The 15,728-nt window shown below is 44.6% G+C and overlaps 1 protein-coding gene across 3 annotated transcripts in view; it reads right to left on the minus strand.

Annotated features, from left to right (window-relative positions):
* Nucleotides 1-15,728, minus strand: part of zgc:123010 (uncharacterized protein LOC641500 homolog) — a 151,511-nt gene that overhangs the window by 29,775 nt on the left and 106,008 nt on the right. For all 3 annotated transcript variants that reach the window (XM_043713012.1, XM_043713011.1, XM_043713013.1), the window contains exons 9-12: nucleotides 14,741-14,882; nucleotides 11,648-11,752; nucleotides 6,523-6,613; nucleotides 5,794-5,884 (exon numbers count right to left, since the gene is read on the minus strand). In XM_043713012.1, coding sequence (XP_043568947.1) covers nucleotides 5,794-5,884; nucleotides 6,523-6,613; nucleotides 11,648-11,752; nucleotides 14,741-14,882 — 429 coding nt within the window. The remainder of the gene's footprint in view (nucleotides 1-5,793; nucleotides 5,885-6,522; nucleotides 6,614-11,647; nucleotides 11,753-14,740; nucleotides 14,883-15,728) is intronic.

A 15,728-nucleotide genomic window follows, 5' to 3' on the forward strand; every position in this document is an offset into this window, starting at 1 on the left:
TGAGGATATGCAGGTCTTTGGACTCCTCCATCGTCAGTCCACAACAAAACGACGGTTGGAGGAGGAACGCCTCATCTTCCGGCTAGGAACTCTCCAACCACAAGGGATGAACTCGGGTTTCACCAGTTTCCTCATTTCCCCTCCCCCCACCTTGTCTCAGTCAAATCCATCGAATTCAGCACCGCCTTCCTAACCTGCAATCTTCTTCCCGACCTCTCCGCCCCCACCCCCGTCTGACCTATCACCCTCACCTTGACCTCTTTCCACCTATCACATTTCCGACGCCCCTCCCCCAAGTCCCTCCTCCCTACCTTTTATCTTAGCCTGCTGGACAAACTTTCCTCATTCCTGAAGAAGGGCTTATGCCCGAAACGTCGATTCTCCTGTTCCCTGGATGCTGCCTGACCTGCTGCGCTTTTCCAGCAACACATCTCCAGCTCTGACATCCAGCATCTGCAGACCTCACTTTATCCTCAATTCTAGCATGTACCAGACTGCTTGAAAAAACCTCTCCCTTAAAAGTCCCTTTTCGATCAGTAACCTGTGACGCAGAAATTCTGAACAAGGGGAACAGCAGACACAGGAAGATCCAAAGACAAGAGCCTACAGCTGCCTGGTTTTGAGATAAGAAATTTGGTTTTATAAATCTTAATTGGGAGCTTTATCAGACTAGTATTATAGAAGAGAAGGTAACAGATAAGTTAGAGTAAGGACTTGTACATAGTTGTTAGTTAATTATTCTCTGTTATACTTTATGAAATAAAGTTGTTAATTTTTACTTTACATAGTTCTTGGCCGCTTGAAATTTTACAGATTATAGCATGCGATAAACCTTTTCCGTGTTGCTGGTTTTAAATTAAGCAGGAGGGTTTACCCCGTGTTGGAACACACCACCTCAAGTAAGGTTACAATGATCACACACACTCAGTAAAATGTCAAGGTATCTAATGGTTTGTGATCTGCTTGCTTCAGTTACACTAATGTGGGTCCCACAAAAAACACAGTCTAATGATGCCTTGGGAAACAACAACGATGCTGAATTATAGTGGTAGAGGTAATAGTGGAAGATTATATCAGAGCAGAGGACTGAAGCGCAATCCGTACAAGTGACAATTGCACAATATTTACTCTGATATGCCTCTGGGAATGGAGAAACAGTCTGTTTCATTGCAAGCTGATCCACAGCAAGGTTAGATCACAGGTACGGCATGCTATCAAGAAGACTAATAGGATGTTAGCCTTTATTACGAGAGAAAACAAATATGAAAGTGGAGATATGATGCTTCACTTAAGTCAAACGTCACATGGCACCAGGTTGTAGTCCAACAGGTTTATTTGAAACCACAAGCTTTCAGTGCACTTGACCTGAAGTGACCTCACCTGACGAAGGGGCAACGCTCCGAAAGCTTGTGATTTCAAATAAACCTGTTGGACTATAACCTGGTGCCGTGTGACCCCTGACCTTGTCCACCCCAGTCCAACACCAGCATCTCCACATTATTTAGACAGAGCATTATACAGATCATATATTGAATAGCGAGTGTGCAGCTTTGGTCCACTTAGGAAGGATGTAAATGCATTGAGAGGTGGCTTACCAGATTCATCTCTGGAATGAGTAGGTTGTCTTATGAGAAATGGTTGGACTAGTTTTCACTAAAGTCTAGAAGAGAGAGCAGCGAATTGATTGAAATGTATAAGATCCTGAAAAGGTCTTGCCCTGGTGGATATGTAAAAGAATGCTTCCTGCATTTTTAAAATTGGGGTTAGCCCTTTTATGACAGAGGTGATTCTTTCAGAGGCTTCTTTAACTTTGCAACTGTCTGCCTCAAGACAAGGTGCAGGTATGATTATTGAATAGTTTTGAAAGCAAGATGGATAGATTCTCGTTAGGCAGTGGAATCGAGGAGTAGATGGGAATGTGGAGTTTGAAACATGAGCAGATCAGCTGTGATCTTATTGAGTAGTGGAGTAGGTTTGAGGGGCTAAATGGCTTTTTTCTGCTTCTATTTCCAATGTTTGCATATTCACATGTTTGTACTTCCCTGCTAAAACCTTGGAAATCCATGCAATCGGAACGTGCAGAATCTGAAATTTTCCATCTTTCTCCATGGCAACACCTCAGCTAATCACAATCAATGTGCCAACCAATCAGCAGCCTTCTCTCCTGTACTGTTCAATTGTTTGAAATTTGGCATTCTTGTGTGTGTGTCCTGAAGTGTGAAAACATCAGTCGAATGTCTCTCTTTGCAGCAAGATTCAAGTTCTGTCCCATCAAACAACTGCTCATATTGTACACTGCCACATGTCCTACACTCGTGTCATCATTTTCTTGGACAAAAACAAGACTCTTCACCAAAAGGATAGCCATGCTGATTTATCACATGTAATACAGGGGGAGTAAACTATTTGGATACAAAATTGGCTCAAAGATAGGAGATAGAGGGTGGTGGTGGAAGGTTGCTTTTAAGAATGGAGGCCTGTGACCAGCGGTGTGGCACATGGATTGATGCTGGGTCCACTATTTTTTGTAATTTATATAAATGACTTGCATGTGAACCTAGGAGGCATGGTTTGCAGATAGCACCAAAATTGGATGTGCAGTGGACATGGAAGAAGGTTACCTCAGAGTACAACAGGATCTGGATCAGATGGGCCGAGGGGCTGAGGAGTGGCAGATGGAGTTTAATTTAGATAAATGCGAGGTGCTGCATTTTGGAAAAATAAATCTTAGCAGGACTTATACACTTAATGGTAAGGTCCTGGGGAGTGTTGCTGAACAAAGAGACCTTGCAGTGCAGGTTCATAGTTCCTTGGAAGTAGAACTGTAGATAGATAGGACAGTGAAGAAGGCATTTGGTATGCTTTCCTATATTGGACAGAGTATTGAGTATAGGAGTTGGGAGGTCATTTTGCATCTGTACAGGACATTGGTTAGGCCACAGTTTGGAATAGTGTGTTCAATTCTGGTCTCCCTGATACAGGAAAGATGTGAAACTTGAAAGGGTTCAGAAAAGATTTACAAGGATGTTGACAGGGTTGGAGGGTTTGAGCTATAGGAAGAGGCTGAACAGGTTGGAGCTGTTTTCACTGGAGCGTCAGAGGCTGAGGGTTGACCTTATAGAGGTTTATAAAATCGTGAGGGGCATGGATATGGCAAATACTCAAGATCTTTTCTCTAGGGTGGGTGAGTCCAGAACTAGAGGGCATAGGTTTAAGGTGAGAGGGGAAATATTTAAAAGGGACCCAAGGGGTAATGTTTTCACACAGAGGGTGGTACGTGTATGGAATGAGCTGCCAGAGGAAGTAGTGGAGGCTGGCACAATTATTCAGCTTCCGAAAGCACATAATCTGTGCATTTTCTTTTAAAATTAAGAGTAGCAAAAATCAGCCAGTAAATGCTTATGGAGCATTCAATTTTACACCAGTCCTCTTTGTTTCTCTCAAGCTAAAGACAAACAGAATGGAGGGGAGGCGATGTGATTTCTCAAGGTAATCATTCAGAGTTGGAGAAAGGAATTCTCAAGCCTGAAAGTCACCCCACACTGAGGCAAAACAAATTCTATCGAATAAGACCTTCTGAAAGTAAAATTCCTGTGGGGGTTTTCCAATAGCTTTAATCATAGCCACACGCTCCTGTTGATTTGGCGAGCCCAAATGCTGTTTTCCGTTCTGCCCTTCGTTTTATGAAGAAGATTAACTTCACCACACTCTGCCAGATGCTCAGCATCCAACCTCACTTTCTCTCAGTTGTGTAACAGAAAATCCTCTCAGTGAAACGCTGTGAAGAGGTCCCTCACTGTTGGGCCTGTCTTCTGCCTCCAGTTAGTAAACCAACAGGGAGCCATGGAGTTGCTACAGAAAATGCGGAGATCAAACACGCCCCTTCACCAAAGATTCCCATACCGTCTTGGAAGGATGTCCAGCTTTAAACACATCTGTGCCAACCCCCACAATGCCTTGCAGGAACGCAAACACAGAGATCGAGAGATTGCACCCTTCCTCACACAGTTTGCTCATCAGTACCCTGCCTCCCCCACCAACTCAGCTCTGGGAGGTTGTGATTGCACTGGAAATGGAGATTCACCAGGATGCTGCTTGGGATGCAGCATTTCGGAAGTAGGGAGAGGCTGGATAAGTTCTGGTTTTTCTCTTCAGAGCACAGAAGGTTGAGCAGGGAGGAACCTGTTAGAGATGGATGACATTATGAGGTGGAGGTCTTCTGAGATCTTACAATCCTACTCCACAACCACCGATGAAGGAGCAGTGCTCCAAAAGCTGGTACTTCCAAATAAACCTGCTGGACTATAATCTAGTGTTGTGTGGTTTTTGACATTATGAAGGGCATTGAATGGGTGGAATGAGACCAGTTGTTTCCTTTAGTTGAAGGTCAGTGACAAGGGGTATAATTTTAAAGTGAAAGGCAGGAGGTTGGGGAGAATTTGTGGAAAAGATTTTTCACCTGCAGGGTGGTGGGGACCTGAAATACATTACCTGGGAGGGTAGTTCAGGTGGGAAACCTTTACAAAGTACAGAACAACCTCAATTATCCGAACGAGAGGGGAGGGGATTATTTTGTTTGAATAACTGACTAGAACAGAATCAGTGTGGAAACAGGCCCTTCGGCTCAACAAGTCCCCCCCAACCTCCGAAGAGTGACCCACCCATTCCCCTACCCTATATTTATCCCAACTAATGCACCTAACTCACACATCCCTGAACACTATGGGCAATTTAGCATGGCCAATTCACCCTAACCTGCACACCTTTGGGAGGAAACCCACACAGACACAAGAGAATGTGCAAACTCCACACACATAGTTGCCCGAGACTGGAATTGAACCCGGGCCCCTGGCGCTGTGAGGCAGCAGTGCTAACCACTGAGCCACCATGCCACCCTTATTGATTGTTTGGATAACATTTTTATGGGAGCTTGAACTCTTGTTTGAATAATCTGAAATTTGGATAATTAATGCTTGGATAACCAAGGTTTTTCTGTATTTGGATGACTATCTGGCTACGGACCTAATGTGGAAAAGTGGGACTCGTACAGGGGGTAGTATATTTCTGGTGGCACAGACTTGATGGACTGAAGGGCCTCTGCTATACTCCATGATGCCACAATGCCATCTCCATACACCCCCAGTGGCCCCCAGTCAATGAGAGGCTTTTCTGGTGATCCCTTTGTGAAAGTCCATTGTTGTACATTGAGAGATGGGATGAGGATCTTGGGGAGGGTGATGCTGGTGAGAAGCAGGATTTGGGATCTGGCCAGAGGGTGGCCCTCAGTGACGGGGCGGTGGGGGGCTTCACTTGACCATGTCTGCACCCTGCACCCTCTCGCTTAAAGAAACCCCTTTCTCACCTTAGAAGTGACACACCCTTGCACCCCTACCCCAGATGGGGAGGGCTTTAAGTTTGTCGTTCAGTATCAGTGTCGTCACATTCGCCGTCACAGCGGGCAGCTTGTGCACAGCAAGATCCCACAACCAGCGAAGAGACGAGCAGGCAGTATATTTGCAGACGTTACAGAGTTTTTCAGCTCTATAAGCGAACAAGCCTCGTTTTGACCTTTCTGGCAATGTAGCACCTGCTCAGTGCCACCCTGAGGTGTCAGTGTCGATCTGGGGTCAACTCTTAAAGGTGAGGTTTACTCTCACATCCTCTTGTGCACATTCCCACTGAGCCTGAGGAAGGTAGGCTGTAACTATGAACGCCCTGCTGGCCTATGCACCTACCTTCTTCCATACACACGGGAAAAAAACACACACACAAGAGTAAACACTTGGTACCTACTCAGTTTGATCCCCATTTACAGGACAATCGATCAAGTATAAACAGTCCTCTTCCTCAGGGATCTCCAAGGTCCCAGAATTTGGCCGTTGAACTGTGAAAATAGGAAGAAGGTTACAAATTAGGAATTAAAACCTCATGTCCAGCGTAAATTCACAAATTCAGCATCAAACCCAACCCTAGAGTTAATCGCAATGCTGTGGGGCTGGAGTCACACATAGGTGAAAGTGAGGACTGCAGATGCTGGAGATCAGAGTCGAAATGTGTGGTGCTGGGAAAGCACAGCAGGTCAGGCAGCATCTGGGGAGCAGGAGAATCGACATTTCAGGCATAAGCTCTTCATCAGGAACACGTAGGACAGACCAGGTAAGGACGGCAGATTTCCTTCCCAAAAGGAGCTGAGTGACCCAGGTGGGGGCTTTATGACCATCAGCGACGCTAATCATGGCACCATTACAGAGATTAGCCTTATATTCTGGATTTATTGATTGAATATAAGTTCCACTAGCTGAGATGGTAGGACATGAACCCCTACCCCAAGAGCATTTGCCCTGGGCTAGACCCCACTACATCAAGACTTTCCCTTAAACGTGTGGCACGAGGAGTGAAGAAGAGGAAGAGTGGTGGAACAATGGAGAACATTCCAATTCAGAACCCTTTCAGGGTGTCCACTAAACACCAAGCAGGTAGGAACTGGCTGGAGAAACTAATGGGCAAGTCAAAAATACTCACAATTCAACTCTAAACGAGAGTGTAGAGCAGCCTCGACAGTTTGATACTGCTGGAGGGCCATTAAGCTTTGTTGCTGAGTGAAACCCATGTTCTGAAACAAATATTAAAAGAGACGCTGTTAAACCTTATCCACTTGATCAAACACAAAGTCCCGCAGATGCCAGAAATCTGAAACAGACACAGAGAAGGATGGAGAAACTCGGCAGGTCGGGCAGCATCTCTGGATTCAGAAACAGAGTTAATCTTTCAAGTCATTAGATGAATGCTAACGCGGTTTCTCTCTCCACAGATGCTGCCAGACCTGCTGAGTTTCTCCAGCATTCTCTGCGTCTATTCCAACATTCTGCACAGTTTCTCTGCAGGTTTCTGTTTGAAATGTAAAGTGGGCCACTCGTAGACTGGGGAACACATTTAGTTAACCAATCAAGCCAACGCGGATCAGAATAGACGTAGAGAAGAAACTTACACATGTGGGCGAGAGTATGAGGGATAGTCACTATTAAAACCAATAAACAGTGCAGGAGAAACCTATTTATGTAGAAAACGGTCAGAATGTGGCACGTGGTGATAACACTCAAGGGAGAGCTAGATTAACACATGGGGAAAAGGGGAGAGAATGCTCTGCTGAAGGGATAAGATGAAAAGCAGGAAGATGCATGCACCTTTAGCGTTGAATGGCCCATTCCTGGCCTGTGACTGAAATGTAGGGCCCCTCACACAACTGGATGCAAATATCCTACAATGACTTAACACGGGGAGGTCTCAAGTCTGCATCCTAATGGGCCCCACAGCGCCTAACATCAGCACGGAGTTGCCAGTAGATAGTCAATGTGGGGAATCCTGACCGTTATACAGATTGGGTGGTCTCTGAGAGGTTGCATTGAGATATAACGTCGGACCAAGAGGAGAGAGAAGGACAGAAATGACCTAGCGTCCAAAAAAGACTTCAACAATTTTAATACCACTCATCAACATTAAAATATACACCTACTCCAGATTTAATTTGACTCTGCTTACCCTTATGAAGAGAAGTACATTTGAGTGTCACCAATATTTTTGTTAATATATCTTTCAAAACAAAGCTAACCTTAGTGGAGGTGTGTTCTGCTGAGCTGGCAGCAATTAAGGAGATGTATAAATGTTCCTATACTGCGTTTGTCTAGAGACAGTGGGTCATATCTAATGATTCATCACTCGACACAAAGAGTAACAGGATCCAAATAGAAACAAAAATTAACTTGTAAAAGAAAATCCCACAAGAGAGCAGTAACCACCAGTTACAAAGAAGTAATCAAGACAGCACTCCACACAAGTGCCATCAGTTCCAGTGTTTGGCCTCAGGACTACCTTCTCCATCAAGCTCTCTGCCAAGTCTTTGATGCAATTATTTTGGTCAACTCATTCAGGTTGCCGACAATAAGCTGCTCAAGAATTCTAGTCACTGAATTTTGACAAGCATCTGTCTGACATAATAAGGTATTTATATCAGTGAAACAGCCAATTTGTCACAACTGGTTGTCTTAGTGTTCATGTTCCTTGTGAGACTCCTCTCCCTCCCCTTCATCTTACACAAACATGGAGTCACAGGGTTCGAGAAAAGGCCCTTTGGCCCATCGGGTCTGTGCTGATCTAATCTATACTGCTCCCAATTTCCACTACTTGGCACATAGCCTTCAATGTTATGAATTTTAAATGTTCATCCAAGTATAGGTTAAAGTCTGGGGAGGTTTCTCATCTCTACAAACCCCTCAGGCTCCACACTCCCACCATCCTCTGGGGGAGAAAAAGTGTCATTAAATGCCCACTGAACCTCCTGCCTTCCACCTGAATATAATGCCCCTTTTGTAGTGACAGGAATCAGGTTGACTGCATTGACCACGAGGTTCTTGATTGGGGCTGTTAACCTGGGCCAACCAGGAGCGCCCTGGCTGACCGATATAACCAGGGATTGGAATCCCCTCAGTTGAGGACTGACTCTGAGCTGGCTGGGCCACAGCCAGTGTGTTATTGTTATTCTTGTCTGAAAAACGGATTTCTGTGCTGGCTGACTGCACAGCCAGTTTGGGTGGCAAGGTTGCTCAGTGGTCAACACTGCTGCCTCACAGCGCCAGGGACCCGGGTTCGATTCCTGCCTCAGGCTACTGTCTGTGTGGAGTTTTCACATTCTCCCAGTAAAAGTGTGGGTTTGGTCTGGTTTCCTCCCATAGTCCAAACGAAGTGCAGGTCAGGTGAATTGGCCGTGCTAAATTGCCCGTAGTGTTAGGTGCATTAATCAGGAATAAATACAGGGTAGGGGAATGAGTCTGGGTGGGTTACTCTTCGGAGGGTCGGTGTGGACTTGTTGGGCCGAAGGGCCTGTTTCCACACTGTAGGGAATCTAATCTATAGTGTTCCAGTTTAGTTTTCACTGGGGAACTATGGTTTTGGTATTTCACTAGCTGGTCGCAGCCTGTGTGTTACTCTTTTTTTGTTTTTTTGGGCAAGGACTATGATCATTTCATGGTGGGGCTTGGCCTTTGCACTATGGTTTTTTTAGTGCTTGCACACTTTCTTTTTGCATGTGTTTTCACTTTTTAGTGCTTGGACTGAGGCCTGTGAGTTAACTGCACCTAAAACAAAACGAGGAGAATAGAATCTCCGCAGCTGAGGGCTGACTCTGAGCTGGCTGGGTACAGCCAGTGCACTGTGCACGAGTAAATAAAGGTGGGGGGGGAGCTTGGTGACAGGACCCAGTTATGTCAAACTTGTTATTGACTCTTCAACTATAGGGAACAGCTGCTGTCTTTTCACCCTGTCCATGGCCATCACACTCTTAGCGATATCCTTCTGTTTATTTATCTAACTGTCCTCTATTATGTCTGTGCTGTTCACTCAACTTGTGGCAGAAGGTTCTGCCTCCTCACCCCTCTGTGAGTGAACGGGATTTGATGGAAGTGTTTTGATACATGTGTGTGACTGGGCATTATGTAAAGTATATGTTCTCTCACACTCAAATAACCACCTCCAAAATGACTGTTTGTTGACTCCAACTCCCCATAGTTACAGGGAAAGTTGCCTCTCTGAAGGAACGTTTCAGACAGGTTGAGATGCCTATTTAGAGTCCCGTCCTGTACCTTGGGTAATCCTCGTCAGCAAAAGATAAAATAGGCCGATATAATTACTGAATGTCCCCGTCAATCCTGAATAAGACAGACAGAAAATAGTCAGGTAATCCAGTCAAGATTGAAGAGGAGGGTACCAGTGACTAAACAGTGAGGCTATCATTTGACAAGACTTTGAGTTTGTGCTTGTTGCAATAAAACACACTGGGCGGCAGGTTATAAATACTCCCCATGGTTAACAGTGCTCTCTATGCTCAGTGAGAGCGTCATAGGTTCAAGTCCTGCTCCAGAAATGTGAACACGTAATTCAGACCAGTACCAGAGTCAGCAACTATAAGAGCACCCTAATTCAGATGACGTGTTCAACAACAAACCCAAATGCTCTCTCAGATGGGTGCAAAAGATTCCATGCTACTATCTTACAGAGAAATGAATGGGTGGGGTCAGGAGGTCCTGTTCTTCAACCCAACATCAGTAAAACTAATTGTTCAGTCAGTATTATCGCTGCTTCTGGGAGTTCACCGCGTGCTGTGTTTCCCACATTAAAACCTGGATTGTGAATTGTTTGACCCACAGTCGGTTAATTAATGGTTTTCCTGTAGGTAGGAGTTTCACAGACTGCAAGGAATGCTCCTTCAAGGAACCACCTAGTGTCCAGGAATGGGAAATGTTGATGTTTTAAGAAAAATGTGAAGATTTTAAGAGGGTAAAGCTTTACAAGAATAGATCCAGGGACAGTTCTGTGAATAGACTGGAGAAGCCAGGGGAATATTTTGTTCTTTAATTGAAGGGTAAAGGAGTTGAAGATCATTTAAATGGGGCAAGTCAGCAGAAAGCTACTGCACAGGGGCTTTTGAGGTGGTATTCATGCATGTTCACTGGGTTACAGGGAAGGCAATTCGAATGTTGGCTTTTATTTCAAAGAGAATAGAACATGAAAGTATTGAAGTTTTGTTAAAAACTATACAAGGCGCTCTTAAGACTATAATTAGAATATTGCAAACTGTTTTAGCTGCTTATCTAAGATAGAGTGACATTTGAGGTATTGGGCTGTTACTGAGTTGAAGGTACTGTCTTATAAGGAGAGGCTGAGTAGATCAGGCCTGTACTCATTGGAATCCAGAAAATTGAGAGGAGACCTTATCGAAACATACAAGATTCTTTAGAGGACTTGACTGTGTCTAGGACCACAGGGCTTAATCTCAGAATAAGGGGTTGCATGTTTAAGACAGAGGTGAGGAGGAATTTCTTCCTTATGTTGTCAGGCCTGGACTCCAGACCCACAGTGAGCTGGTTGACTCTTAACTGCCCTCTGAAATGGCCAAGAATCTGTAGAATTCTTTACCGCAGAGGGGTCTTGAGGTTGGGTCCTTAAGTATAATCAAGGCTGCCATAGACAGATTTTTCATCAGAACGGGAATCGAGGGATATGGGGATAAGGCAGCAAAGGGGAGTTGAGGATTATCAGATCAGCCAAGATCTATTTGAAAGGCAGAGCAGACTAAACGGGCTGAATGGCCTCCTTCGGCTGCTATGACTTATGGCCTTCTAGAATACAATGTTGAAGGAAGTTTCAATCAAAGCCTTTGAACTCATGAGAGGTTTGGACAGCAGAGATGGGGGAATCTGCTCCCCCTGGTGGAAGGTTTGAGAACTAGAGGATATTGGTAAAAGAAGGAGGGGGAATACTAGGGAACGCATTTTTAATAGATTAGAAAGCACTGCTTGAGTGAGTGGAGAGGCAGAGTCAACTGCGAATTTCCAAAGTGAATTTGATAAGAACCTAAAGGGAGAGATCTTGCAGGGCTATAGAGTAGAAATGGCTAAAGTCCTCTTGCTGAAGTGTAATACAATGATTATACAATTCATAAGCTCCACATTACAGTAAATCGCAGCAAGAAGTTTTGATGATAATCCATGCAATTACAGACAACACATGAGAAAGTAATTATTTTTATATGAGTTGCCTCGATCATTAATTTTTCTAAAATCAGCAAAGATTTGAATAAAAATATCTCCTTTACCATCAGTCTAAACATACGAACTTTGAACAGTTCCTTAACAGCATCATCACAGTCTTTATCGAGCTGCAAGACCAGTTCGAACGCAGATTCTGCCTCAGCGTACCTCTGTAAGGAGAAGGCCTCAATGTTAGATTCTCAATCTCGCAGTTAAATAATCCCAAGTCTATTTGAAACATCCTTATCCTTTTCTTCTTTCTGCATCCAACTCAATGTGAAACCGAGGATCTCTCTGTCTCTTTTCCAATGGAATTAGAGGAGTCCTTGACAGTGCTCTCGAGTTACAACAGGCCATTCTGTTATTCACATACTTAATATGGATACATTTATAAAACACTTTTCATGCAGTAAAATGTCCCAAGTTATCCAACAGAATTTGACATGGCTGAGCATTTCCCAAATTCATTCTTCTGGCATTGTGTTCCTCAGCTCCGAGCTCATAAATCCCAACTAGCTGCACTCACTCGAGAGCTTGCTACGCCTTGGCATTTTTGCTCATTTTAAGATCTTTCTTAATCCCGATGACAGTGAGACTTTTGACCCTTGGCTGCTATCTGTATCCATGCTGTCTGGGAGGGCACTGTAGAGCTATCTGGTGAAAGAATCATGCCTGTTCTTCCCCAGTCTACAATGGGTCAGTGGATTTCATTGGTAACTGACAGGGTGATGGTTCAACACAATTGAAAGATAAAGCTGTCACTATTTGAGGGGGAAGCGGTGGCCTGTTTCTGGGCTAGTATTGCAGAATCCCAGATGGATGCCCTTCATTCAAATCCCACCGGGATAGGTAAGTAAAGTGTCGGGACGTTAATGGTATGGTGTTAGAGACTCGATCTCTCAAACAGAAGGTGCGGGCTCTCTCTCACCCAGTCCATAAGACCATAGGAGTGGAAGGCCATTCGGCCCATCGAGTCCACTCCACCATTTAATCATGGCTGATGGGCGTTTTAATTCCACTTACCTGCACTCTCCCTTAATTCCTTGCGAAATCAAGAGTGTGTCAATCTCTGCCTTGAAGGCACCCAACGTCCCGACCTCCACTGCACTCTGTGGTAATGAGGCAGTCCAGAGGTGTTTCATACACATTGGACCAGTTTAATTAAAAGTATCTATCTGGCTGCTCTTGTGGACAGCTGTAGAATCACTTTTGCCTCCACCATTCGCGCTGGGATTCATTAGCAAGGCAGTTATATGTCTAAGACTAGACGGCATACATTTAAGGCGAGGAGCAAGTGGATTAGAGGGTTTCTGAGCAAAAACAATTTCAACAAGACTGGGTACATATGTGAAACACACTGTCCAAGAGGGTGATGCAGGCAGGTACCCTCGCAACGTTTAAGAAGCATCTGAGTGAGCTCTTAAAAAGCCAGGACATAGGAGGCTATGGGCCAACAGCAGGGAAATGGGATTAGTGTAGTTTGGTCAGAAGAAGGAAGTGAGAACTGCAGATGTTGGAGATCAGAGTCGAGAGTGTGGTGCTGGAAAAGCACAGCAGGCCAGGCAGCAGAGGGGCACGGATAGGATAAATGGACAAAATCTTTTCCTTGGAGTGGGGGAGTCCAGAACTAGAGGGCATAGGTTTAGGGTGAGAGGGGAAAGATATAAAAGAGACCTAAGGGGCAACATTTTCATGCAGAGGGTGGTACGTGTATAGAATGAGCTACCAGAGGAAGTGGTGGAGGCTGGTACAATTGCGCCACTTAAAAGGCAACTGGATGGGTATATGAATAGGAAGGGTTTGGAGGGATATGGGCCGGGTGCTGGCAGGTGGAACTAGATTGGATTGGGATATCTGGTCGGCATGGATGGGTTAGACCATAGGTTTTGTTTCCATGCTGTACATCTCTATGATTATGACTCTATCTGAGGAGCAGGACAGTTGACGTTACAGGCATAAGTCCTTCATCAGCAATGACAGAACGACCTGTACTTTGCTGTATGTCTCAATAATAGTAGAATTATAGAATCCCTACGGTGGGAAGCAGACCATTGAGTCTACACTGATCTTCGAAGAGAGTCCCACCCAGCCCCCTACCCTGCATTTCCCCTAGAGAACCCACCTAGCCCGCATATCCCTGAACACTATGGGTAATTTCCCACGGCTAATCCACCTAAACTGCACATCTTTGGACTGTGGGAGGAAACCAGAGCACCCAGAGGAAACCCACGCAGACACAGGGAGAACGTGCAAACTCCACACAGACAGTCACCCGAGGGTGAAATCGAACCCAGGTCCTTGGCGCTGTGAGGCAGCAATGCTAACCATTGAGCCTCCGTGCCACCTTGAGGGAGGGGGATAGAAGAAGATCATTAAGCATGTGTCAGCTCTTGTGAACAGCAATTACAAGATTAAAAAGACATCTGGATGGGTACATGAACAGGAAGGATTTAGAGGGATACAGGTCAAATGCTAGCAAATGGGACTAGATTTATTTAGGATATCTGGTTGGCATGGATGAGTTGGACCAAAGGATCTGAATCTGTGCTGTGTATCTCTATGACTCTAAATCCCTTTCGAAGTCTATGACTGAGTCACATCTGGACCCCATAAGACTATTCACTGCCTTGGCTTTCTTGTGTGTGGTTCTTTCACAAGTTACCTTCAGCGTTTGGAGGTAGACTCACTTCATTAATTTATCAAAATCCTTTGTGATTCTGACCACTAACAAGGAGCACAGTTTGAGGATGATTCAACTAAATTGCTCATTTGTTGCTCATCCAGTGTCCAGGTCAAGTCTTTCACCGACTCAGACACGTGCTTCTATATTTGTAGCAGAATGGTTATCATTACGGAACAGACCAGGACAGAGCACCATGTTGTGAAATTTGAAGTTAAATTAAATTAACAAATCTTGAGGAACCCCCTTCCAGCCCCATCTAACCCCCTCTCCATCCCATCTTAAATGTTCATCTTCCTCTTGATTATACACCCCCTCCACATCCCACATTCCTGCCATTTACCCACCCACACTCCCCCCAACCTCTAGCGGAACAAATGATTCGTAAAAGGATATGAAACAGACGCAGGGAAAGAACATACAAAATCTAGAGTGGATCAATGAGCTGTCAGCACCTGTGGTGGATGAATACATTCACCTTTATTCCAACGAGTGCTCTTCCCTTTCGGAAATAACCTTTCGGCCAGTCAGCAGCGAGTCTGATGGAGGTTTCAGCATCCTCGAGTGCGAGATTGTACTTGCCAAGTCTGTCATAGCAATAGGATCGATTTCCAAAATACCTGCACATGCAGCAACAATTTTATTTAGAAACCACTTCAACCATACAGCAGGCATCCTAGCAAAATGTTACTCAGAATCACAGCATTGTTACAGCACAGGAGAAGGCCCTTCAGCCCATCATCCCTGCACTGGTTCTATCCCCTAATACTAATTTTCTGCCTTCCCCTCACATTCCTGTACACTACCTATATCCAAATAATCATCCCATACTCTCTTGAATGCATCAATTGAAACTGCCTCCACCACATTTCCAGATAGTGCATTCCAGACCTTAACTAAAAGATTTTTTTTTTCCTCACATCAACCTTGCTTCTTTTGCACACCTTTTTAAATGTATTCCTCTCACCTTCAAGTCTCTTTTACCAGTGGGAATATCTCCCTATCTACTTTGTGAAGCCCACTCATGATGCTGGAAACCTCTATCTGATCTCCTGTCAGCCTTCATCTCTCCAAGAGAACAGTCCCAGCGTCTTCAGTCTGTCCTCGTCACCCCGAAGTTTCTCATTGCTGGAACCGTTCTTATAAACAACTCTCTCCGATGTGTTCACATCCTTCCTATAATGTGGTACCTTCAACAATACATCTAACAAGTGTCTTATACAAGTTCAACATCACTTCCTTGTTCTTGCACTCTAAGCCCAGTTATGGGCCAGATCAAACCCCCTCAAAATATATTAAGAAGATATCCTAGTCCCTTTTTTTATTTTAAAGGTAAGTGCCAGGTGTTGCGTTCCAGATGCAATTCAATTGGTCAAACTGTCAGTCTTGAAGCAGTAGACACTTTATTCAGATACTCTATTTAAAAAGCAACAGAAGAAAGATGAAATTGGAATAACAACTCAGTT

The sequence above is a fragment of the Chiloscyllium plagiosum genome, chromosome 22 (genome assembly GCF_004010195.1).
Source record: "Chiloscyllium plagiosum isolate BGI_BamShark_2017 chromosome 22, ASM401019v2, whole genome shotgun sequence".
Classification (NCBI taxonomy): Eukaryota; Metazoa; Chordata; class Chondrichthyes; order Orectolobiformes; family Hemiscylliidae; genus Chiloscyllium; species Chiloscyllium plagiosum.